The sequence below is a fragment of the Vulpes lagopus genome, chromosome 3, assembly GCF_018345385.1.
Source record: "Vulpes lagopus strain Blue_001 chromosome 3, ASM1834538v1, whole genome shotgun sequence".
Classification (NCBI taxonomy): domain Eukaryota; kingdom Metazoa; phylum Chordata; class Mammalia; order Carnivora; family Canidae; genus Vulpes; species Vulpes lagopus.
In genome coordinates, this window is record NC_054826.1 from 110,406,663 (window position 1) to 110,433,416 (window position 26,754).

The following is a 26,754-nucleotide window of genomic DNA, read 5'->3' on the forward strand; positions in this document are numbered from 1 at the left end:
GACCACCCTCAGACTGGAGCTGGTCTCTTTTCCTCCTCCTAGCAGTTGTAGTCTTGACCCATTTATACTGCCATGTTTCTGAAGCACCATTCTTACCCTAACTCCCTAAAACCTGTCAAAAGCTTTTCGTTGCCTAGGATACTTCTTGAACCACAGCCACAAAGGAAGAGCCCATCATAGTCCAACCTCGTGCTCCTAGACCTGCTGCTCTTGCTTTTGTCAATCGGGCAGACCAGACAGGCCACAGATACCCACTGGTGGGTGCTCGTTAGCTGACACTTTATCAAGGAATTTAACACTTGTTTATCAGGGTTTCAAGAAAAATACAGGACCATAAATCACAATTCCTCACCACTAAAACTCAAGTCCAAACTTCTAATTACTATATATGTTTAGGACCCTTTTAGATTTTTTTCCCCCCCCCAACCAGGTCTCCATTTATCCTGATTTCTTATTTCTGGTCACCTACTACCAGCCCACTGATCAAAGTCTAGGATCTACTATGTTTACCTCGTAGTTTTGTATATTTGGTACAGCTTATATTACAGGCTCAAAGGATATTCCAAATAAGAAAATGGAAGGGGGAAGAGACATGAAATACTTCCTTCAAATAACACAAATATTCGACATTTGAAAAGTTTACTGAAAACTTTTATTGTAATCAAAAAGTGACATAACGGGGTTGTAATGAATTCAGCAAATCATTCTGCTGATATTTTAGAACTGATACCAGCTTTTGCCAGGCAATTAAAAAAATTCAAATGTGAAAATTTCACAGTACAGTAAACTCCACCCCAACTAATTAATGGTGGTTAAAAATAATAGGCCCTAGCAAAACCTCTCATGTTACATGGTCACAACTCACAATTCTGTACAAAAGTTCGTGTTATAAAGCTCTGATGTAAAAATCAAATAATCAAGCAGCAATATTTTAAGTGCAGCACAGGGTCTTCCATATCATTATTTACAAGGCTTGAATCTCTTTACATTATAACAAAATTTAATACAGATGACTTAGTAATTAAGTCAATTTTTAAAATCTGTCCTTCTATACAGGGACAGATTTCACTTTTTGGTCATCCTTCTCCTTCTCCTTTTCTTTATCTTTGCTCTTCTTTGACTTCTTTTTCTTGTGTTTGTGTTTTTGGCTTTTTTCCAATTCTACTTCGGTGCCTGCATGCTTCTTATGCTTCTTATGTTTTTTATGTTTCTTGTGCTTTTTCTTTTCCTTCTTCTTCTTCTTCTTTTTGCTGTCCTGACTCTCTGCAGAGCTGGCACTACTGCTGTGGCTTCGGGTTTGGCTTCCAGAAGGGCTATGACTTCTACTTGGACTAACACTAGGGCTGCTCTGACTCTGGCTCCTGGCTGTGCCTATCTGGACACTTGCTGCCGTGTCCAGGCTGTCTTTTGTTTTCTCCACGACTTTATCTTTCAGTTCCTTAGAAACTTTTCCGGAAGTCTCCTCCTCTTTTACAGACACATTGCTTTCACTGTCACTTTCATTATAGTCTGGTTCAAAAGCAGCTTCATCAGTTTCTCTAGTTAAGTCAGAGGAAAGTCGAGAGGAGTGACTTAACTGCTGTTTCGGCTTGACAGCATTCTTGTCAGTCTGCCCAGGAACTTGCTCTTTTTCAATCTGTGGGTCTGGTGGGTTAAGCACATATTGTAATTTATTGCCACTTGATTCTTTATTGTTCCTTGCTTCTAACACGTGCTTCTCACGATCTTTACAAGGATTTTTATCTATAGGTTTTATTTCTTCACTTGGGCGTTTAGTATCATAAGTAGCTTTGTGATCATGAGGTTTTTTGTCTCTTGAGGGACTGGAACTGCTCTTTTTGGAATCTCCTGTTCCTTTTTTGGGCAAATCTCTCTCCTCTCTTGGCTTAGTTTTCTGTCCAGATGCAGAATCTTTACTTCGAGGAGGAGAGTCTTTCCTTCTTGTTAATTCATTCCTTTCATCTCTACGTTTGGAACTGGAGTACTCTCTGTTGTCGTAGTCAGTTTTTTTGTCTCTGTTGGGGGTAAAGTCTTTAGTTGAGGAACTTCGAACTGAATCATGCTTATCTGAAGTTCTTGTCTCTTTGGAAGATTGAGACAGACTTTTAAAATTCCCTTGTTCACTTAGACGGTCCAAGTTACTATCTTTCTCCGGCTGAGCACTGTTCTTCCTCTTTTCAGGGTTTTCCTTCTCTGAAACTGAATGATCTCGATCTTTGGTCTTTCCCTTTTCACTGGAGGCAGAATTTTTTGAACTTTTGATCTCATGCTGTATAAGTTCATGGCTCACTTCCTTGGTGAGTTTCTGAATTTTCTCTGATGACTCACTTTCTTTTTCAGTATACTTGACTGTATTTAATGGTTTAGTGCTAACATTTTTAATAACACTGGCAGGTTTTCCTACATTTGATATAGGCTGTGTGGTCTTAACATCTTCTTCTTCAGATTCAAAGTCATCTTTATCCCATTTGGACTGAGGAACCTGAATCATAATAATAACATCTTCAGCAGGAGCTGTATTGTCGTTATTATATTCTTCCATAGTTTTAATGACAGTTCGTTTTGTATCTGTTTTTTCTTCAGATTTCCGCACAGGACTGCCTCCCGTTGAGCTCGTACTAAAAACAATTAAAATATTGTTAAATAATGAAGAATTTAATGAAGAATTTACTTTTACTGAACACTGGTTAAGTATAATAAGGCTAACTTAAACATAAATGTCCTTTTAACTCTCAAAGCCATTGGCGCTACTCTAATAGAGATTAAATGATTCAAATGCAGGACTGCATAAAAACAAATGTGGCTCACCCACAAACTGATTTACAATCTTCAACTCCTTTCATTAAAGACCAGTCTAACCAGTAAACCAGTCTAACCCCTTCTTTTTTTTTTTTTTTTGAAAATTTTTTTTTTAATTTTTTTTATTTATTTATGATAGTCACAGAGAGAGAGAGAGAGAGGCAGAGACACAGGCAGAGGAAGAAGCAGGCTCCATGCACCGGGAGCCTGATGTGGGATTCGATCCCGGGTCTCCAGGATCGCGCCCTGGGCCAAAGGCAGGCGCCAAACCGCTGCGCCACCCAGGGATCCCCAGTCTAACCCCTTCTTAATTAACAGACACTTTAAAAGTACAAGCATGGATAAAATTAAAGAATATTCTCCCCCAAAACAAACATCTACATCCAACTACCCATAATCAGATACCTGGTGTAATCCACAAGCGTTGAGCTGGATCCCTCAGCTCCAGCTACTTTTCGTCTGACCTTTCCTTTCACTTTTTCTTGTTTAACTTTGCTAGATGTCGACTCTAATTTTTCAGAGGGTTCTTTTGTATTAGATACATTTTCTGTACTTCCAATTTTTTTACCAGTTTCTCTGTTGAGCTTGATTTTTTTGGCTGGGGCAGTTGAGGATGATGAAATCTTGTCCTTCTCAGGGGTCCTATCCATCTTTTCAATATCTGGTTCCATTTTGCGCTTTGGTGATGGTTTCACTATTTCAGTTACTTCTAGTTTAGAGATTTTCATTGAAGAGGACTCAAAATCTTTATCTACACTTTTTTCTTCGGTTTTTCTTTTTCTTTTTTCTCCCTTGCTGTCAGGTGGCTTACTTTTCTCACTAGGCTTCTTGGCCTTTTCTTCCTTATTTGTTAATTTTTCTGATTTGACATCTTTGGAATAATCCTTCTTCACTTTTTCCTCTTTGACTGGTTTTGTCTCCTGGTGTTCCTTTGCTGACTTAGAGTGAGCTTTCCTGGGGGTACCAATGATCTTTTCATCTTTTTGGGAGGAAGATGATGACTTAGCATTGTCAGTCTTTGGAGTCTCCTCTTTGGCTTTTTTAAGTGGAGGTTCAGATCGAGGAGATTTTTCACGCTCTCCATCTAGTTTTTCTTGAGGTCCCTTAGCAGGTTTTGCAATGTTTTCTTTTTTGGACACTGTAGACCCATCATTTTTCCGTTTGGTCTTGTCACCTTTTGCTTTTGGTTTGTCTTTCTCCCTCTTGTCTTTTTCAGACACTGATTTAAAAGTGATAGATTCTGCATCCATTGGTTCATCTCTAACAGGTGTAGCATCATCTCGACTTGGGAGAACAAACAATGAGTCTGTTTTATTTTCTTCACCACTTGTAGGTTCTCTCGATTTCCTAGAAGTTTCTAACAACTCAGGGTTTAGAAAACCTTCACTTTCCTCCCCCTTTCTTCTTTTCCTATGTTTCTTATGTTTGTTTCCTTTACCATCTCCAGGAGCATTTTCACTCTCCTTCTCTTTCGACTTTGTGTTGTCCTTCTGATTGTGACTGTCTCTTGTTGAAAGCTTTTCTGGATAGTTGCCACCTAAGTTTCGACTTCTATGACTTTGTCCACCAGCATAATCTTCTCTGCGGCCTCTTGTGAAGGGAGAATTCCTGATATTAAGAGGCAAAAACCTCTCTGGAGAAAAGTTCTCTCTATTTGCTGATGGTCTAGGCTGTGCTCCAGTAGCATAACCTATTTTATAATACTTTTCATACCACTCTCTATATTTTCTCTCCCATTCTCGGTAACGCTCTTTTTCAAATGGGTCTCTAAAATCAACACTCCTCCCATAATAAGCTTTCATGTCATAAGGTGGCGGAACTTCTCTGTATCTATTAAAATATTCACGTTCTGTTTCCCCTTGAGGCACATTACGTTTATTGGGAGACTGTCCCCTAAATGCTTGAGGAGATCTTGACCGTGAATGATATCGTCTATATGGGGGTGACCTTGACCTAGATCGATGATATCCGTGAGATCTAGACCGTGAACGGTAATTTCTGCTCTTGCCTCTGCCTCTTCTGGGGTATGGAGGCGATCGTGAATAGGAACGAGAGTGTGAGCGGCTAAATGATCGAGAATAAGAACGTGAACGTGTTGAACCAGATCTTGACTTAGAATAAGTATAGGAACTTCTTGAATATGATGAACCACTATAAGGAGATTTAGACCTAAAAACAAAAACAAAACAATAATTGATAGTTGAGAAATACATACAAAATAAAATACAGATTCAGACTCTAGCATGCTCTCCTCACGGTTCCATCTTTTATATCAAATTTCATCTTAGATGATTAAAGAGGCACAGTGACCTCTACTGGAATGGAATAAAGTACACAAAGATCAGAGCAATCACTTGTTACAAAACAAAAGTGAAATCTTGACAATTAGAGTGAAGCGCATTAATGTACCGTGAGTTATATGAGCTAATTAAGTTAACACTAAACAAAATGCCAATTAAATTTAACTTCCTATCTGGTTATTTAAGTAGGAGTAATTTCTTTGTCCTACGTCGGCCAATAGTCTAGCTTTGAAAGGAACCACATTTTCAAATGTAAGCTTAAAAAATAAGTCTTTTAAACAAACTTCCAGGGAATTTTTATAATTCAGTTTTTCTACTGATAAAGCATTTGTAGTCTACCACTACTTCATTAATTATACAGGTTAATGTTCCAGCAAGAAGCTGTAGCCTCAAGTAAAAGGGTCCTCAGAATTGTTCTTTAGCTATTCTTCTATTTCTCTCCTTCCACAAACATTTCCCAATTATTTCACACTACAAATAACTTCAAGGGACAAGGGCAATTTAATCCCCGTAACTGCTAGTTCTACACAATAGAATTTACATTGAGACATTATTTCAATAAACAGATATTGGGAAATAAGCTACATGTCCATTTCTATAAACCTAGACCGAATCAGAAAAATTCCGTAAGTGCAATGTTATTTATATCCATAGCTAATCCCTGGATATTCAAAGTCCCATTTGTAATTCTGTTGTGAAGGCTTGCAAAACACTAACCTGGAAAATGAGCGCCTACGCTCCTTTTGAATCTTTTTGTATTCCATCAATTCCTTAGCAAAATCATTTGTAAACTCATCTAGCTTGGACTTTTTCTTTTCCCTAGTAAAATAAAGTTAAAGAGTGAAAGTTAACAAAAACCATTTAAGAAAACTAACAAGACAAATGTAATTAGATCATGAATGAAATGAATGAAATTGCCATTAGTTTTCCATTTTAAAACTATAAATAACTAGGAATCCCTGAGGAAGTTGCTTGTATGGCTTTGGTTCAGTTTTTAGGTGATTTTTCTTGTACTAACTGGAAACACTAGAAAATGTTTCCAAAGATACCTGGCTTAATGTTACATCAGAAAATGAAAGTGTATGAGAATTTCAAATTAAAACACTCACTCTTCTTTTAGCCGTCGTTGTTCTCTATAGAATTCTTCCCTGGACAACGGGGGTGCTTGTGTTGTTGGGATGGTATTTGAGTGAGCTGTCTGCACTCCCGACGATACCCAAGATGTCGATAAATTGGCCGGAGCTGGAGGAAAGCCTGGAGGAGGGACACTATAGCCAGCAGGTGGCGGCTGGCCAGGAGGAAACTGAGGAGAGAACTGTGGAGGAGGCACACCTGGAGGGAGAGGAAGTGTATGGGGTGGGGGCGGGTACAAAGGAGGGGGTGGCACAGGCACAAAAACTGGAGTTGCTGGTAGCGATGGGCCTTGAGTTCTCTGTGATCTTTCGCTGTGGTGTCGTCCACGGTTTATACTTCTGGAGAAATAAATTCCGAGATATTATTCCTTCAAACTAAAATCACCCAAGACAAGTAAGCTTGTCTTTTCTATTCATAATTATCTTTAAACTTACAAAAGATGGAATATTACCAACTGTTCAAATAAGCATAGGAACACTTATTTATATGTAAATATAATTTTAAAGGCCACTTGAGAACCTAGATGATACAAGTTTACAGGGTCTTCTCTCTATGGAGATGCTATATTTATAAGTTCTCTTGTGACTTCCTAATCTGTGCTTTAAAAGAACTGACAATGCTAATGCCTCTCTGACAGAGGCCTCCCCCAAATGCCTTCCAGACCAAAATCTTCAATGAAGAAAAACCACTTCCTGTAATCTTTTGAGGTAGGAAGTGTATAAATAAATGATCTTTCTTAGGTACCAGTACCTAAGTACTAGGTATTTTTGACATTTTACATCATTTTATTTTTCTGACAGAAAAACATTTCTCTGTCATTAAAATATTTCTGGCTTCATTGCTTTTGGTTTTTAAAGATTGTATTTATTTATTCATGAGAGACACAGAGAAGCAGAGACACAGGCAGACAGAGAAGCAGGCTCTCTACAGGGAAGCTCGATGTGGGACTTGATCCAGGACTCCAGGATTATGCCCTGAGCCGAAGGCAGCGCTCAACCACTGAGACACCCAGGTGTCCTGAACAGGTTTTTGTTTTTGTATTTAAAGTACTTTTTTTTGGTTTTGTTTTTGCAATTAAAGTACTTATTTGTTACGTTTTTTTTAAAAAATTGAAGTATAGCTGACACACAAGGTTACATTATTTTCAGGTGTGCAACACAGCAATTAAGTCTACACCTGATGTGAGGCTCACAATGTAACTACTATCTGTCAACCATATCACACTATCAGAATACCATTGATTATATTCCCTATGTTCTTCCTTTCATCCTCAAGAAAATAAGTACTACTCTTAACATTTGTAATTAACTAAATATCAGTGTTTTCTTTTAAAGAGTTGGGTGAAAGTAAAAGTACTGACCAGTTTCTGATTGGTCCCTCATCAAAGAAATAGTGGCTTCTTAAAAAAAATGGGCTTATTTCTGTTAAGCTTAAACGTTCTTTAATTTATAGATAAATGGCACAGAATAGCAGGGGTTTAGATTTTAACCCTCTTTTCACAGCCTAAATTAGTAAATATTATCTTCTATTAGCATGTGATCTAGTAACAAAGCTCTTAGCAATTCTCAATGAAGCCCTAGAAAATATCCTTAATATTCTTGCTAGAGAGTTAATTTGGAGGCTCTTTACCCTGGTGGTGAGTGTGACCTACATAATAAGACCTAGGGCTTACTTCACAGACTAACATTGCTCTTGCCTGTCCAAGGCAAGAGCCCCGAACAATCTCTTGGTCTCTTGTTTTGGAAAAGAGAAGGTGGGAGAAGATTCAGACAATGGAGTCTAGAAGAGAAATAAATGCAATTCTTCTTCATGTTTGGTAGGTGAGCTAGTTAACTTTCATCTTAAACTGGCACTTAAATATTTTCTGGGCCTTAAGGACTTCCTTCTATCCTCAAAAGAGTAAATGTAAGCTAATACTCTCCTGTGTGCTGGGGCAAAGTAGTCATTGGGAAGGAGTATTAAAGATGTAGCCCCAAACCATCATTTAAAAGATTAAATGTAATCTGTTTTTCTCTAGGCCTCAGGGGCAACTCCTGAGGACTTAAGTAAGATAAGCATAAACCAAATGACCTCCCTTCCCAGCCACTGGAGAGCTTTAATTTCTTTGTGTTGTATTTTTTGGCATATCATCAGATTACAGTTTTCCAAGATTTTTAACAAGCCTACCTATAGCAGCTCCTTTCCCCTCTTCTAATTTGCTGTGGTGGAGAAACCAGATATCCAAGCTTATTGGAACTGTTGGAAAGAAAGATAAAGTGGGCTTGAGTGAAACACACAATCTCTCTTAGTGCACAGACTTTAAGACATATATTTTAACTATTCTAGAAACGTTTTCCTCTCCCTGACCTCTATTCTGAAATTTGTTCCAGATACAGAAGATACGGGCAAGTATTACATTTAAACTATTTTTTTCTGATTATTTTGACATTAAACCTCAATGCACAAAACTTCTGCAATACTGCATTCCATTTAGCATTCTACAAGTAACTGTGAATTTATGTTACAGAAGAGAAATAAAGCCCGCTTATCTGCCAGGCACTGTGCAGGTGAGGTGAGGAACTAGCACCATTCCAATTCTACAGATGAGGCAATGGAGCTGAGGAGTAAAACTGTATGCCCAAGATTATGTAGCTGTTAAGTGCAGGGGCTAAGATTCTAACGTGGGACTACCTGTCTCCAAATCCTGTATTCCTTCCATTGACACCATCTGCTAAGTCTCTCAACATGGCATATTTTTTAAAACAAAAAATTTCACTTATCTCTCAAACAAAAAGATCAAAGTTTAAGAATATAAGCCAGCTTATATAAATATAAAAACGGGTTTATATAGATTATAAAAACAAAAAGGACTATACATAGAAAGACCATAAACAAACAAATATATGAATTTTTAATGCCATAGGCCATCTTACAAAGATCAAAATTCTTTGTATTTCACAGGACAGAAAATCATACCCTACAGATTTTAATATGTAATAAAATATCACCAACAGACTATTTTCTTTTTCAGACTATTTTCAAAATGAGAAATTCTGTTTTTGGTAGCCTCAATATCTGTTTACTCAAATCAAATTTTTAAAATCCATATTAAGGCTAGGAAAAAGTTTAATTTATTTACACCATAAGTGATTCAGTATGTAAAATAAAAAAATATTTTCAATTACTTATCTATTCCCTAAATGAATAGATAACTGAAGAGACAACTTATCTATTCATTCCTATCAAGAACACCATTTGGTAAGACATGAAAGTGAAAAGAACAGATAAGAATTTACATTTTACCATTTTAAGAAGAATTACTCTTTTTTTAAAGATTATTTTTCATGAGAGACACAGAGAGAGAGAGAGAGAGAGGGGGGCAGAGACACAGGCAAAGGGAGAAGCAGGCGCCATGCAGGGAGCCTGACATGGGACTTGATCCCAGGTCTCCAGCATCAGGCCCTGGGCTGAAGGCAGCACTAATCTGCTGAACCACCCAGGCTGCCCAGATTTACTCATTCTTTTAGGAAATAGTTCTTCACATAATCTTGGATTTGTGACACTAAACAAAAACTATGTTAACAGGGCATTTACAAAAGAGGAGTTTATAATAAAAAATAACAAGAAACACACTAGATTCTAATTTCCATTATCTAGTTCAAAAGCAATCATCTGGAGATTATTTTAAACATATACTTACTGTTCCCAACCTGGTCGACCACCACCTGGACGAGCAGTATTTATTCTTACTGGACCTTGGAATAAAAAACAATGTAAATATGAAACCACATGTTAAGTAAAGTTAAAATTATTTCTGAAAGGAGAAAATGTTCAAATCAAAATGATTTTACTCACCAGTTGTGGGGATCAACTGTCCATGCAATAGTGACTGTCCAAGCAAAGATGGGGTTCCAAGTACAGGTACCTGGTAACCCTGTAGGATAAAAACACAAGTAAAAAGACAAAGTTAAAAAAAAAAAAAAAAAGAAAGAAATAAAAAAGAAACAGAAGAGTTAAAAAAAAAAAATCAGAGAAAAACCAGAACTATATGACAAATCTCCAAATTTAAGAGCCAACTAAACTTACCTTCTCCTCCATAAGAGCAGTGATTGCAATTGAAGAGGCCCCTTTTGAGTGCTCTGGTGCAAGGGCTGCAGCTGGCAGTATTTTACTATCAGAGTCCCTGTAAAACAATGTAGTTTGCAAGACATTAAAAAGTCATCAAGGGATCCCTGGGTGGCGCAGCGGTTTGGCGCCTGCCTTTGGCCCAGGGCGCGATCCTGGAGACCCGGGATCGAATCCCACGTCAGGCTCCCGGTGCATGGAGCCTGCTTCTCCCTCTGCCTGTGTCTCTGCCTCTCTCTCTCTCTCTCTCTCTGTGACTATCATAAAAAAAAAAAAAAAAAAAGTCATCAAAAATGGAGGATTAAGAGTAAAAATATTACATATTATCACTAAGTCTGTTTGCCTACCACCCGCATTAAGGTGAGTTAAATCAAAGTTGATGAAAACTTTTGAGGAAAGTGCAAAGTGCTAAGTAAAAAGGAAGTCTCCTTAAGAAGTCCCATCTGTGATAGTCATGACAGAAACCAGTTGAGCTGTAAGAATAAAACTTAAAAAAAAAAAAAGTCAAAGTGCGGGACCCAAGGAAGACAGAATTAAGAGTAAATTCTACTTCCAGCTCTACCACTGAATCAAAGAGATAGAAAAGCCAAGAAACCCTGAGACTTATTCCCACTTTAATCACAGAAAATTAATGAGAGGTCTTCCATATACATATGAAAGTCAAGATTTTGTTTCAAAAAATCTGCACAGACTTCTGACACCTATTTTTTTAAAAGGTGGTTGATTCTTTAAGAATTTATGGACCAGGGATGCCTGGGTAGCTCAGTGGTTGAGCTCAGGGCATGATCCCAGGATCCAGGATCCAGTCCCATATCGGGCTCCCTACGAGGAGCCTGTTTCTCCCTCTGCCTATGTCTCTGCCTCTCTCAATCTTTCATGAATAATAATAATAAAAGAGAATTTATGAATCACTGGACTACGTGGTCCAAGGTCCTTTTAGTGTCTGAAGTGGTAGGATTTAAATGAGTTTTTATTGGTCTTCTATATAATTAGGCTCCAAAATAATTTTTTTCCCAAAATAATTAGTTTGACTTCTTTACTGCCACCAATGTTTTATTGCCTCTACTCTACGGATCCAAATTGTGTTTAGTTCTGCTGCTCAAATCGACTCTTTTCTAATACCATCATTATGACCAAAAGTGAATTCTCTTTGTGATTCGACATTTAACAAAGGTTGTTGGCAACTTGTATAGTTGTTGACCTTGGGATGCTTAATCATTTGCCAAGTGAAATCTCCTTCATTTGCTTGTTCCTCCAATAAGAACAAGTCATCTCTTACAGGGAAACCTTTAGAGGAGGCTTACTTTATTGAGTCCCCCACCTTACTCAGCCCAGTGGTTCACAAGAATTCGTACTGCAGGACATTACAACTGCTAAAGCAACATACATCAATAAAAAACTGTATTACCGATCTCACTTATTTCTGAAAAATGAGAGATACACAGACTTACCGGAAAGGTCCATCTGATTTTTCTGAGTGGACTGATATGGAGACTGTCGCAGTTATATCAGGTACAGGAGCTGGAGTAGAAGACGAATTTCCAGGCACAGGAGGAGCCAAGGAAGACGGATTAGAAGTTAATGAAGACATAGAAGGAGCTGAGTGAGTTGATGAAGAGGTCACTGGAATCATCAAAGGATCCTGTTGTCTTGATATTGGAGATCTCATCAGAGGTTGTAGGTTCCGCTGAATGAGTGGTCTTGGGGGTGGTATTGGGGGTGGTGGTGGGGGTAATTGTTTTCGTAGTCTTTTTGTATAACCAGTTTCATTTTTGAAGTTATTAACAGCCTACAGATATCAAACAGAAAAATGCAGGAAAATGTAAGGTTGTATTTACTCAAGTACAGTTTAAGTAATAAAAAATTTTTTTTAAAAATTTTCAGGGATACAAAGATAGCTACCTGTCGTAAGAATTTATTGGCAATTAAAGCATCAGGAGAGACATCATTTTGGTGGCATGTAGGACATGTATGATCATCAGATTCCAAGAGTGCTGTTCTTATACCTATGTAAAATATTTTAAATATTAATAAAAGCAGAGCACAAACTCGGTGTTCAGGGAATGAATTACAAAGACCACTTACATCTGGTTCAGTTACATGACTATTTCCAAGCATACATCACTAATCATTTCTAAGATTAAGAAACTCAGAAGTAAAAGTTCTCGCCTGATAGTACTCCTGTTCTAATATCTCTCTACCTTAAAAACAGAGGTCATAAATATAATTGCAACAAACATTTAAGTTGAGAGAAAAAGCATTCTTTTCTAAATATTATTATTTTTCTATTTCAGGGGAGTATTATAAGGGAAAAAATAAAAATCAGATACAGTCTAGAAAGATAAAAACTTTATGTGGTTAACAGGCTTTTAAAAAAGCCTCATGAGGGCAGCCTGGGTGGTTCAGTGGTTTAGTGCCTGCCTTCGGCCCAGGGCCTTATCCTAGAGACCTGGGATCGAGTCCCATGTTGGGCTCACTGCGTGGAGCCTGCTTCTCCCTCTGCCTGTGTTTCTGCCCCGCCCCGCGGTGTCAAATAAAATCTTAAAAAAAAAAAAAAAAAGTCTCACGAGAAAAATACAGGGTAAAAACCAGCAGCGTTATTCAGGCAAGCAGGTCAGTGATGCCTACCAAACAGGACATAGGGCAAACACTAAATGACAGATTCACAAACTATGCTGCAAAATAAAACACCTGGGAGTAAGTGATTTGTTAAATCTGAGACGTACTTTGACACAAATCTTAAGGGACTTAACTTTGGTCTTCACTGAAGAGGCTCCCAAAATAAAGATTTATATTCCAAAGCTATGTTTAGAAATGAAAAAGGCCAGAGCAGGACTGAGCAGTGAAATATTCAGATGATGCCATTTTCATCTGGGTTAAGAAGGGGCAAATTTAGAGTGTGGCGGAAAAAAACCAAGTGCTCATATAAATGATCAGAAAAAAAGTCACAAGCTACCACATGACAAATGTTGGGTAGTAGTAGGTTTACAGAGAGCAGTTCTCAATCACACTTAGGAATTTTAGAATAAGCTATTTTTCACAATTTAGGAAAGGGATTTAAGTACCATTTAAAAATATCTCAAGATTATCTAAGGCCCAAAAGGCTTTCAAAATTTTGCATACCATTTAAAATGTATAGGAAACAAAAATCCTTCATTTTATAAAACCTTGGTACACCTACACTGAAGGTACAAGTGGTCCATTCTAATACTTAGCAGGACAACACTTGTTTAAAAAAAAAAGGGGAGCCCGGGTGGCTCAGCAGTCTAGCGCCGCCTTCAGCCCTGGGCCTAATCCTGGAGACCCAGGATCAAGTCCCATGTCAGGCCCCCTGCATGGAGCCTGCTTCTCCCTCTATGTCTCTGCCTCTCTCTGTGTCTCTCATGAATAAATAAAATCTCTTAAAAAAAAATGTAGTGACAAAAACGGTTGCTACTAAATGCTCACTGATGAACTGACCAATTATCAAGTTTGTACTTCACTATTAAAACCTATAGCATTGCTAAGAGCCTTTCCAAGTAAACACACAGAACATTCTAAGATCTAGGCCTTTGAAGGGTCACCATTTCTTACATTCATCGCAGTAGCTGTTTCCACAGCACGGAATGACAACGGCATCAGTCATAATATCTTTGCAGATGAGACACAACAGTTCATCTGGGATAGGATCATCTTCTTCTGAAGAAGAAGATGGCTCCTCTGGTAAGAAAGGTGGCTTTTCTTTCTTCCCAATTGCATACGCTTCTCTGTAAAAGAAGGTTTTACTGTTTCAACACTGTTAAGAACGCAAAGTATTTCCAAGATACGTACATACATACACATGTTCTACTATACCATAATGGGAACTTACAATTCAGTATGATGCTAAATTTGTTTATACAAGTATTTAATACCTTCCAAAATAAGGGAGTAGTTATGAACATCCTCCCCCTAAACAACAAAAAAGACATAAAACAAAATCCTAAACAAGTACAACAAAAAAAAGATATGCTATAAAACTGGCTAAAAGGATCTTAAGAATCCACAACTCTACAACTGAGGGCCAGAGAATAAAGGGACACATTCAGTGCCACAAAATTATGCTTAAGTGGCAGAGACAGGATTTGAACTTAAGACAGGACAACACCCTAACCACAATTTTCTCTATCCTACCATGTTACTTGAAAAACAAACAAACGAAATTTCCCCTCCACAGTACAGTCTCCAGAACGTGTGAAGGTATTAAAGAGTGAATGCCATACCATGGGAAAGAGAAATTGGTGTTGACATCACACAATCAAGGGGGATAGCTCAAGGGAAATAGAATGCCACCAACCACCGCAGTTGCTAGTAGACTGCAAAACCAGTGGCCTACTTATAATCACGATTTTAAAAGACTAATCTATTTACAACCAACTAAGAAATATTACAAAAAAAAAAAAAAAAAGAAAAAAGAAATATTACGGACTTAAGTGATCAAAGTTATGTGTTACAAAACTATAAAGTAACACTTCCATCATTTGGGGTCCATTTTTTAGCAGAAGAGCATTTTGCAGAAATGTTGTATATTAAATATATTAAAAGGAAAAAACAACAACACACTATTCTCAGACTTGTCACCACTGCTTGAACACCCCCATCTTCTCCATAATCAGGCAGGTTTATAAAACACAGGAATTCCTAGATAAATTCTTGCTACCTCATTTAGGAACAGAGTGTGTCAATCTCAACGCTGGAAATGAAAGAATCTAAGCTGTACAGAGTAGGGTACCTTAGGTGTGTTATTTGTGTTGCAGTTGCTCCATAGACATCACCACGATTCCAGAAATAAGTATCAATTTGCTTATGCCCCATTGTTCCCAATTTGTGAAAGAGGAGTCTCCCACTGCCCAAAAGAGAGAAAAGAAAAAAAAAAAAAAAAGAGGAGAAGAGAGGATAGAAAAAGAAACAGAAGAAGAGTCTGAGTTGCTTATCAGTGGTGTTAGTGGAGAGGGTGAAAGTTTCATTTAAAATATTTGGGCTCCCATTTTCCCCAGTATTTGCTGTGTGTTTGGCACAAATGGGCTTTTGTATTTCAGCATTCAAAAGCAATGAGTTAATTATTAGTTAGGGTTCACAAAGGTGGTGTTAATTTTTCCAACACAAATTTCTATTTAAATACTTTTACTTGTATATATTATATTAAGATGAAGCGGTCTGCTCTTAAATTGTGTCTGTAAAAACCATCCAATTCAACCTAAGTTGTTTGGAAGCATGTATGAAACATCCGAATTAGAGACAGCGTAACAACAGACTGCTCTAAGATGAACCACAAAACACAGGATGGTGACGGAGAAAAAATAGATGGGGGTGAAACCGAGAAAGTGAACAGGGTTGGAATTCGGAAGAACATTCTTTCCTACCCATGAACTAAAATAATTAGCTACTCGCTAAAGGGCATACTCAAAACCACATCATCTGTTCCATATCATTCTGTATCAGAGCTATCTTACTCCATCACCCTTACCTGCTCACTACACTGCATTTCAACATGACAGTATGAAGCTGAGGATAACTGTTCTGCGTATTTTCTCTGGGTCACTAGGAACATGGCCAGCTACTCTCTAAATTGATGTTTCTCAAGGTTATGTCCTGAGGACACACTCACTTCATAAACCACTGGAGGACTGGTTAGAGAACATAGTCTAAAGGCACAATTAATACTGTGCTCCATGTTATGAGTTCACAGTTGCCCAGGGCAACTGAAAAGGTAATTGGATGTATCAATAAGGGCAAATAAAATGAGAAGTCATCTAATTGAACTATATCATGAGGTTTTCACATCTATCCTAAATCTGACTCAATGTAAAATCTGAAAACCCTTTCAAAATAAGCATGAAGCAGTAGCATACGGCACTGTAGGTCTTTTAAACTAATGGCTTTTAAGATAAACCATATTTCAGAATCTTAACACTCACACAGTATATCCAAACTTGTTCAAGAGAACTCAGTTTTTCATTTATTCTTGGCACTTATATTTGCCTTGACATCTTGTAGAATGTTTATGCTTAAGCCTTTTATTTCTCAAAAGGATTAAGATATTTGTCTTCTTCACTTAAAAAATGTAAATAGCATATAAGGTTATGTGGGATTATGTATGTGAATGAGGAAGAAAGTAGGGTATGACAGAAAAAGAAAAAAACCAGAAGACTACAAGGGAAGTGGCACTCAGTGATAACAAAAACCCCAAAATTCATTTTAAATTTGCATTTAATGGAGCAGACTGCAGCCTCACATTCTTCACATAGGAATGCAACACATGGAGACTAACAATAACAGTCTTACTATACAATGCTCACAAGAAATCCAAGTAGCCACATTACGAGCCCGAGACTATACAAAGTACTGGCGCCTGGCCGGATGGTGGCCTCACAGGTCATACCTAACTCGCATACTTACGCATCTATAGTTGGTATTGCGTATTTTCCAGTGTTGGTAAGCATTGCACCTTTCATGTTAGGATCTTTCACTTCCATCATAAAACTTCTGGGAATACCAGTGCTCTTTTTAATCCTAGGACCAGATTCAAAGTTTTTATCCTATTCGGAGGGAAAAGGAGAAAGAAGAAAAAAGCAAGCAGTTACCTTTAGTATTAGCTAACATGCAATGCTTATTGCTTCTCTTATTTGCAGTGCTTTATACATATCTCATTTAATCCTCCCAACAGCCACGTGAGGGAAATACTGCCACGAGCATCTACATCTCACAAAGAAGTGGTGACAGGCCTGAAAAATCTCAAGTAGTTTGCCCAAACTCACCTAGCCATTAAGTGACAGAGCCTGGGCAATTTGGCTTCAGAGCCTGTGTGTATTTGCCATTGTAACAGAGAAGGCAGTGTTCACCAAGAAATATATGATATCTAAGAAACTGTTAAGAAAAATAAGGTGTACCACAGTTTCTACTTTGGACTTACCCCATTTGTTGGGCAATTCTTAATATAATGGCCAGGTTTACCACAACGAAAACAGGTATAAGACGGAGGTGGTGGACCTAGAGGTTTCTTCATGTAACTGAAAGGGAAAAAAAATTACATGTACACGAAAACTTGAAAAAATAATGCTTTTGACTGGGGGCGGAGGGGAATCCACCCCAAAGTACCTATTAGTATGAAGCATGTATGGACTTACTTGATTGGGTCGTATTCATGGCCAGATTGCGACATCATTGCTTTAATTTTATCTTCTTCAGAAGCATTGGCTTCAGCCAGATTGGCAGTCTGTTTAACAGGTAATTATTTGACATACACATTAGAAACACATTTAAGACCACACAGCCAAAGACAACACCACTCATCCTGTAAAGAGCAGTATCTAATCTTGCATAAAACCTAAAGCCGAAAGCTATTTACATGTTTAACCTAGAAGAGGCACTGGGAGCTCCTTAGGTCATTACATGATGTTTGGGTGTCTGCAGGGCTGAGGAAGGTCTTTCTGGGGGCACTCAAACCTTAGACCCTGTTTGTACCTTATATTAAGATTTGCGAAGGACTCCTCTAATGGGTTAAAAAACAGATTCAGGAAACACTTGATATTTTAAACCTTAAAAATAATTCAAGTGTCACAACATAAAGACTTAATACTTACAACTTGGAGGTAGGGGCTGGGTAGAATAACTGAACATATTACACAGCTGATATTATGCCAGAAAGGCTCTTTTAGTAGTAGCATCAGTTTCAAAGTGCAAAGCACCCAAACTGAGCACTCACAATTTTAAATCCAAGTCTCCAAAGTTTTACAAATTTCATCTTTAAGGTATTATACACAGAATGGTCTAGATATAAGCAGGGTCTAAGGGAGTGAGTCCTAATAACTTGAATCTTCAAGCATCTAGCACTCACATCAGCCATTCACTGGGTTTTATCTTTACATTCATCCACAAAACAAGCAACCAGTTTTAACATTTTATTGTAATTTTATATACAAAGAATGCTTAACATTAACAGAGCTTAGAACAACAGCAACATTTACAGAAAACTGGATTACAGATGTTGAACAACTAATTTGTTTGAACCCAAACATTAATTTACAAATAGTTAAAAAAAAAAATCCCCCAAACCTCCAAAATTCCCCAACTGCTTCCCACAAAGAAACAATGGTAGGAACAGACCAAAACTCAAATATGGTCCTTACAGCACATAAGAATTAAAACCGTGAACTATAAACTGCTTAAGATGTTAACTCTATGCTAGACCACTTTGCATTAGAAAATTGTAAGAGAGGATGGTTTCAGCCCACTTTCTGTTTTAGAATCAATTTTAATGTTTAGTATTCCCGGAACAAGAGCTTAGAAAGCTGTATTTGTTACTAGGACATTTTGGGGGGATACATTCTAGGGGAAAAGGACACAACCTATAACAAAGCCAAAGATAAGACAGGGACAGCACTAATGGAAAATCCATCTAACTCATTAATCTTGGTTGCTAAGTTTGGTTTTACATTTCTGATAGTAGGGAAAAAAGGATTTTTGGAAAACTGAAAGACTTCCTTCTTGATCCTCAAAATCTGCCTATTCCGTAATATAGGTCTTTTTTTTTTTTTGGCACGATTTGCAAGCTACATCTATTGTTGTAAAAAGTAATCCATCACTAGTGCTTTCCCAAACAAAAGTACACATTGTTGATCAGAAAATGCAAGCAATTTTATCGCAAAACATGGCATATACAATTATTTCAGGAGGTAACAATTTGCCCCTCTGCCAAACATACACATTGGTATATTCCTGCAAACAGCTTTATACATTTACACAATTCATGTAGTCTGTGTTCAAACAAATTAGGTTGTTTAAAACTTTTTCTAATGCAGACAGACTACAGGTCTATAGCATAAAGAAACAATTGTTAACACATTTTAAAATGTTGACCTTCATGGGATCAATTCAAATATTCAAGAAATAACCGTGCAATCGTCCATGTAAAGGAAAGCTTCTATTTTGGCTGCTTAAAGAAAGTCCACATAATTTACAGCCAAAACCAGGGAATTCCTCCAGAACTTTGTTAGTTTCCAATGTATAATTAAACAAAATGTATGAGGGAAAAAAAAAAAACCAAGTAAGTGTAGCTTCATGTGTTTCTTCTGTCTTGAAGATGAACAACACTCCAACATTATGGTGAGGCTGCCAAAATATTCCCCCTATCTTCTCAAAACGGCAACTACTCTTTACAGGATAGTAATAATGTGTACAAGGTTTTCGCAAAATATATCCTCCCCCAACCCCTCTTCAAACGACTGTTCCACATTAAAAAAAATACGATGTTAGAAAAAGATTTATATTTTCAAGAATATATATATATACCTTTGTAAGCTGGGCCAGAGAAATAGACGCAGAAGAGTCATCAATCTGTTCACAAAAAATTAAACACACATTCAAGTTCCACACTGAAAACATCTGAAAGTGATCATTTAGTCCCTACTGCCACTTAATGTTCTAATATTGGGCATTTTCTTACAAGTTCTCTAAAGAATGTTATTTCCAGTTTTAAGCTGAAATTGTAGCTCACCCCTCTTTACCCTTCTCTACATATTTCACACACAGTAAAAGGTTAAAGTTAAGGGGGACTCAATTACAATGAAAAAAAAAATCAACATGGTAAAGAAAAATATATCACAGAAAATGTGTTCAGAGCATTGACTAAATATTAAAGAGTCTCCTGTCTATCAATGGTCTCTAAATTTGATAATTCTCAACAATGTACACTAGATAAGAGAATAAGAAATCTTTCTAAGCTTCCTGGAATGCCATTATATAACATTGTAAAAACAAGCAGCTCTTTAAAGGCTCAGATAATTGCTTTAATAAAACAGCTCCAACATAATTGCTACTTTTTTCTCTTTTTTTTGAGCATGTACTGTTCAGTTTGAATAAGTTTGTTTATTCTCCCATACAAAGAGTAAGAATGGCTTCTTGCCAAAAAAAAAAAAAAAAAAGAAAAAGAAAAAAAACACCCACAGCTTTATCAGTGCAAAGATGTTAAGCCAAAAAAAGGGAAACCTAAGGTAGCCTGGGGCATAGGCAAACAGGGCTACTAGAAGATGGACTTTAATGTGCGAAGAAAGTTAATTTAATCAAACAGAGCAAGTATTATATATTGAAGGATATAAGAAGGATTTTAAAAATGTATTCTCAAATGTAACTCTAAAAAATTTTAATTATTTGATCCCCTGAAATGATTTTAATATCAGTTTTTTAAAAAGTATATGTGTGTATGTGTACACACACAGACACTCCTTTAGCATTTAGTTCTAAAGATAGTTCTCTGTAAGTGTACCAAAATGAAAACAGTATTAGCTTCCTATGTAGTCATTGGGTTGCTTATTCAACAGGTCATAAATTTCTCATGCATTATTGGTCAGAACTCTTGTTTAATATGGAGAAGATATAACAAGATGTCTGGGTCAAAGAAAAACAACAAAAACAGCAACAACAGCGAAGTGACTCTCCATCAGGTATTTTTCAAATATTCCAGAGAACTAAGAGTATTAAAATAAAAGCAGCATGACTGAGAGCCCCAAACAGAAATGTTACCAGTTTCAATATGAAGTTTCTTATAGCACAATACCTACCACAGTAGGAGTTCAATAAATAAAAATGTTGAGTAAATTTAAAATACATCTTATAAATATCTTAGGGTTTTAAAAATTAGTTTAATGGATATTATTACTGGGATGCTTATTTAAACAAAAAGTTCTTAGCTCCCCTTTGAGTGGCTACAGAGTTCATAATGCACTAACTCCACATTCCTAATACACAAATATATAATCTACCAGTGGGTTCTTATTCTCATCTAGCTTTTAAGTGGTCTTTTGTTACAGAACTAATCTCAAAGAGAAGCTTAAAGAAGAAAACAAATATACAAATATCCTGTTTTTATCCAGAATAAATTCTGATCCTTCAATCTATTTTGAAAAGGGTTACATTTTATGTCAGCTAGGAATTACTCAAATTTAAGTAATAAGAACTGAACAAATTACTGTCAAGTATCATCTATGTTTCTAACCAAAGAACTTAACAGCTTTTCAAAATAGTCCATTACTATCTAGAATATTAATACTGATTATTTCTTTAAAACAAAGCAGCTATATTACTTTTCTATAGCTGGAACCAAAATACTTTTTTTGTTCTTCCCATTCCTAAGATATAGCTTTTTTGGGTTCTTATGCCAGGCTTTCTTGCCCTTTTAGTTTTCTGCCAGCTTGTTATTAGTATCCTAAGAAGTAGTTTCAGATACTCAATGATATCCACATCACTTTCTTTTTTCCATCAAATAATCACTCAAGCACCTTAAATACCTTAAAGTCCATAAGAAGTCAAATTTACCACAAATTTGAGAAAGGCATCCATCCAATTGCTTTCTACATATAGCAAGGTACTGGAAATAAAAGGAAAACTGCAGACAAGGAATGGTTTAAAAATGACTAGGAATTTACACGTCCTAAGCATCACTAAATGTATTAACTCTCGGATACTAATGATTAAAAAAAAAAAATGCACCACGTTAAAAAAAGTTGTCTTAAAAAAAAACTGATGAATGCATACTTTGGACATCATTAAAATTAATCCACTTCCCCACATCTGATTTGTGGTTGTGCTTCTGTGAGAAAGAATCTGAAATCTTTTATGCCACCTACACTTGCTTGAAATTAAAGGATCCTACAAAATGCAATTCTGATATTTAGTAAAGAATATCCAGCTTTGCAGTACCAACATGAAAGGATGACTAAATAAAACAAAGCTAAAGAATACAGAAACAGCCATCCTTGATCACAACTGGCTTAGGTTACCAAAAATGTACACAAATCTACTTTTATTAATCAGAATTTTTAGAAATATGGCTTGGTGCCTCTATCTTACTTGGCTTTTGTGAATGTGTACAATAACGTGATTTGTAAGATGGGCATTAATTATGCTTGATGAATATATTCTCTCATCTTAAATGCCAGCAAATGTACCCCAAGCAAATAAATGATGGGGATATTAAATTATCTAATGTCTCCATTTCAGACAATTCTACCTAAAAATTAAAGCCACTTTTAAGTATCTAAAAAAAAAAAAAAAGAAAAAAAAGGAAAAAAAAAAAGAAAAAAGGAAAAAAAGAAAAGAGAAATCTAAATAAGCATAAAATAAACTGCTTCTTGTAGTGTAATACAGACATGCCAGGGAACACACAAGGCTAAAAGAATGTTAACTTTATTTATGAACATGTGATTTGTGTTTATACACATGCTAATAAACAAAAAGGAAATAATTGTTTTCAAGAAATAAAACTTCATCTGAATTAGTTTAAATACTATATAAAAGTACTTTATACAAAATGTGTTACATTAACTACTACAGTCACCAGGATAGTCACTCTAATTTGTGCTAGCATTTGGATACATAAAATCAGTTTTAAACCAATCACCAGCAAAACAGAAACTTGGACAGTTTTTTTTACAGCATTATGCTTTAAAAACCAAAAAACCAAACCAAAACAAAAAACCAAAAAAACCAAAAAACCCCCCAAAAAAAACCACCAACGAAAAAACCATAAAAACCAAAAAACCCCATATACCCCGGGGAGGGGGTGATGACCCCAAAACACTAAGTTTTGATCTTTGAATCACCATTATTTAGTTCCATGAGAACTAAAAGGCCATGTATTTAGAGAACAAGTCCAAAGTTCAGATATTCTATATTATCATGTTTAAGATGCAATGATCAAAGGTTAGTGAAATGCCTGATACACAATTAAAGATCAGTAGTATTTAAAAAGGATAAAGTAAAACAGCAAGCAATACCCTTGAATTCTAAATCAAGATTTCAGACAATCTCGTATTGTGTACAGATCAAGCCTGAGCAGTAAAATGTTTCGAGAACCATCAAGTTTACAGAATCCAATTACTACAGCCCTACTATGCTCTGAAACAAATGTGTCACCCCACACCCCAAGAATATAGCTGCCTTTTACTTAAGACCTCCAAGTCAACATGGTGTCACACTTAAGCTATGATTATAAAAATTAAGATGTTATCCCAATCAAGGGGAGTTACCTTTGATAAGCTACAGCTCTCAATTAGCTTACCATTAATGCAGCATTTTTAGTATCTTTATGAGAAAGAAGGAAAGATTTGAATTTGGAAAACTAAGCAAGCTAGAAGTGGAAGACCTTGTATTTAAATTTAAAAACAACATATTCAATTGTATAAATCATCAATGAGACATTTATGTACTCACGGGGGCCCAATTTCAAGTCTCACTCTATATAAAGAATAAAAACTCAAAATTGCCAAATAGAACAAAACAAAATAATAAAGCTGCATCAAAAGTTTCTGGAAAGCTCTTTTCTATATGTGTCTGAACTTGGAGAAAGTATCAAATTTTAATATTAGCTTTGCATAGTGCTAATGCATTTTTTAAAGCCATCAATCAGGCAGAAAAAAAACTAACAAAAACTAAGTGATACAACGTGAAAATGGCAAAATATACACTCCAAACATTTTTTTATTGCAAGAAACAAAAAGCACACAACAGCCTGTACATACATACAAAATACTAACTATAGACAGACAGATGTAGAACATGTTATCATGTTCATTAGTGTAAAACCTACACGATCTAAAAAGAATCATACATTAACTGTACAACACAGTGTTATACAGGGAGGATGCTCTCATATTTAATAAGAAACAGTGTTTTGGGGGGCACAAATTACCCATTTCTACAAAGTAAATGTGCAAATTATGCCACATATATCCATATTCAACTGAGCTGTCATCAAAATACATTTTATTTACAACATGTACTATGATCAGTTGGATATTAAGTTCTAAATGATTTACTTCACTGCTACATTATAAAGGCAAAAAGCAATGTGTAGAAAAAGTGTGAGATTGTGTTTTTACATACTGCTTTTGAAGTTCCCATCACTGGTTCAGTTCGACTTCTAAAAAATAAACAAAACCGAAAATAACATTAATTATGAGCAGCTATTTATGGATTTTTGCCCTAAGCCATATTAACACGTTTCTCTAATCACATATCTTTATGAACACAATTTTCCTTTGGCACAAATACTTAAAAACAGCCAATTTCCTAAGTAATAAATACACTACTTTGATTAATCTTTACCATCTTTAAACAGTGTTAAGACATATCTGTGGCAGATAAATAACTTCTGTATTAAGGAATTCTAGAATAGGTGTACCCTGTCATTTTTAACAGACGTTTTCTCACAGGTGGCATGAAGATCTTTTGCTAGGAAACAGTGTAGCTATTTCTTAATAGACTGAGTAACTAAATTATATTATTCCCAGGTTTTAAAAATAGTAACAAATGTAAATTTTCTTATTAGATTTTCTTAAAAGACCAATCACTGTTAACATTAAGAATCTGGATCCCCGAGAAATTGCTGTGTTCCAAAAACTAAATTTCAAATCCAGAAAGACAAGTTGATAGTTACTTTAATTTTGTATAAATCTCAAAACAATGACCAAAGTTTAAACAAGAATTCCAACTTCTGGAAAAACACAATATAGCCTCATAGTGTGTTAGTTCAAAGAATGAGTTTGATGGTTAGGAATTCAACAAATTGGTTTTTTTAAAGTACATACAAATAAAGAAGAGAAAAGAAGAATTTTAAAAGTCTTCATAGGAAAGGGGACAGGGGTTAACTTGCTAATACAGAGCTTAAATGTTCAGATGAAGTTTATGCTATCCTGACCACAGAGAAATGTTAGTGCACATCTGAAAGGAGTTTCTAAGTTTACATGCGATCTGGAAATCCTGGGATAAAAATGAAGCTTTCATTTTCTAGTATTTGCTCAATGAACTCAAAGGCATTTAACAAGGCAAAAAGATTACAAAGGAAAATTCACACATAGTGAATTAACACATAATTTTAAGAAGCACCTTATTTTCCCATGTACTTCAAGTAATTCTCTAAGAGTTTCTTAGTAAAAAACAAAAACAACTAAAAACTGAATATTTACTGTTTTTAAAAGAGCACTTGGTAAATTAAAGTGCAATTTCACACTAAATTCTAGGAATTATTTCCTCATAATTTCTTAAAATCATACAAAAATTTTAAAAAATTATACAAAATTAAAAGTGCGTAATTCACTTGGCATTTATTTATTTATTTATTTTTTTCACTTGGCATTTATAAGAAAAAGTATGCAAGTTTTTAAGTTGTTACTATGTAGAAGGTATTAGATATTACACAAAAGGATCTCCAAATGCTGACATGGAATATAACTTTATAGCAAATCAATGACAATAATCTTACAATGAATACTTACCCGTATGAGGTAAAGCTCCAAGAAATGACTATTTTACCTCAATTCCAAGAACACATTCCATTTCCCAGAACTGGCAAATTCCAGAATTTTCCATTGGCCAAAAACAGAATTTGCCAAAATTTCACCTAACTTCTAAGTGGAAATCATTACCCTTCCCACATTATTAGAATTCTAACATCATTAAAATTGCAAGAAAGCACAGAAGTTTAAAGATGTTTTAATCCTGTGTCTTTTGTGAAGGTCTTAACCTCTAGGTTGGTGCTAAGATACTGTTGTGTTCTTACTCCAATGAGCACCTACCATGGGCTAGGCACTATTTAATTCTTACAGCTCTCTTCTAGTATTAAGCACTCATATCCCTATATTATTTTGAGAAATCTATTTTGAAGCTTTAGGTAACTTACCCAAAGTCACACGATTGGTGTGAAGCAGCTACTGGAGTCAAACCTAAGCCTGATTCCGTAAGTCCTATAAACTCCATAGCTTCCCAACAAAAGCCCCTTATTGAGAAGCAAATGTTAGCATTATTGAACACTCTTGATGCTCTCAAAATACTTAGCACAAATCTCTTAACATATTTATGTAGCAAAAAATTCTTTCTGATAGCTTGTAACTACAGGTTAACTGGGGAAAGAAATTAAGAAAAAACAAATCCACCCTCACAGCTTTAAGGATTAAGAAGATATAATTAAGGTAAAGTAATGACTTCAGTTCTAAAATACTTGTTCTTTCCCACAAAATAAAAAAAGTCTACTTTGAGGACTTAAATACATGAGATTTGATAAATACTTACATAACATATGTCTTGCTTGTGGATTTAACACCTCCAATAGGAATTCTTCTAACAATTACAGATGAATTCTTAGGAATTAGAGCATTATCATCAGTATATTCTGTAAAAAAGAGAAAGAGGTGAATTTCTATTTGGTGATTTGGAGAAGTCAGTCCTCAAGAATTAGTAAACTTCAAACATAAATTCTATGGAAAATGAACTTAAATTTAAAAGAGCACTAATTACTCTATGTTCCTTGCATCTAGGTCACTGATATTGCCAGAACAAATATACAAAGCCATAGGAGGTTCTCTTCCAAGGATGCCAAATACTGCCAGCAGGTTCTCGGCTCTAA

The 26,754-nt window shown here is 35.9% G+C and overlaps 1 protein-coding gene across 2 annotated transcripts in view; it reads right to left on the bottom strand.

Annotated features, from left to right (window-relative positions):
* Positions 1-633: 633 nt before the first annotated feature.
* RBBP6 (RB binding protein 6, ubiquitin ligase) overlaps positions 634-26,754 on the bottom strand; it is a 32,571-nt gene continuing 6,450 nt past the window's right edge. Inside the window, exons 2-18 of one of the 2 annotated variants that reach the window (XM_041748156.1) lie at positions 26,421-26,520; positions 24,237-24,273; positions 19,647-19,691; positions 17,483-17,571; positions 17,269-17,365; positions 16,755-16,894; positions 13,911-14,083; positions 12,240-12,343; positions 11,789-12,126; positions 10,299-10,395; positions 10,068-10,146; positions 9,913-9,967; positions 8,400-8,468; positions 6,209-6,571; positions 5,817-5,918; positions 3,205-4,968; positions 634-2,618 (exon numbers count right to left, since the gene is read on the bottom strand). In XM_041748156.1, the coding sequence (XP_041604090.1) occupies positions 1,049-2,618; positions 3,205-4,968; positions 5,817-5,918; positions 6,209-6,571; positions 8,400-8,468; positions 9,913-9,967; positions 10,068-10,146; positions 10,299-10,395; positions 11,789-12,126; positions 12,240-12,343; positions 13,911-14,083; positions 16,755-16,894; positions 17,269-17,365; positions 17,483-17,571; positions 19,647-19,691; positions 24,237-24,273; positions 26,421-26,520 (5,222 nt within the window). In that variant the 3' untranslated portion in view covers positions 634-1,048. The remainder of the gene's footprint in view (positions 2,619-3,204; positions 4,969-5,816; positions 5,919-6,208; positions 6,572-8,399; positions 8,469-9,912; positions 9,968-10,067; positions 10,147-10,298; positions 10,396-11,788; positions 12,127-12,239; positions 12,344-13,910; positions 14,084-16,754; positions 16,895-17,268; positions 17,366-17,482; positions 17,572-19,646; positions 19,692-24,236; positions 24,274-26,420; positions 26,521-26,754) is intronic. The other variant, XM_041748157.1, reaches the window with a different exon arrangement.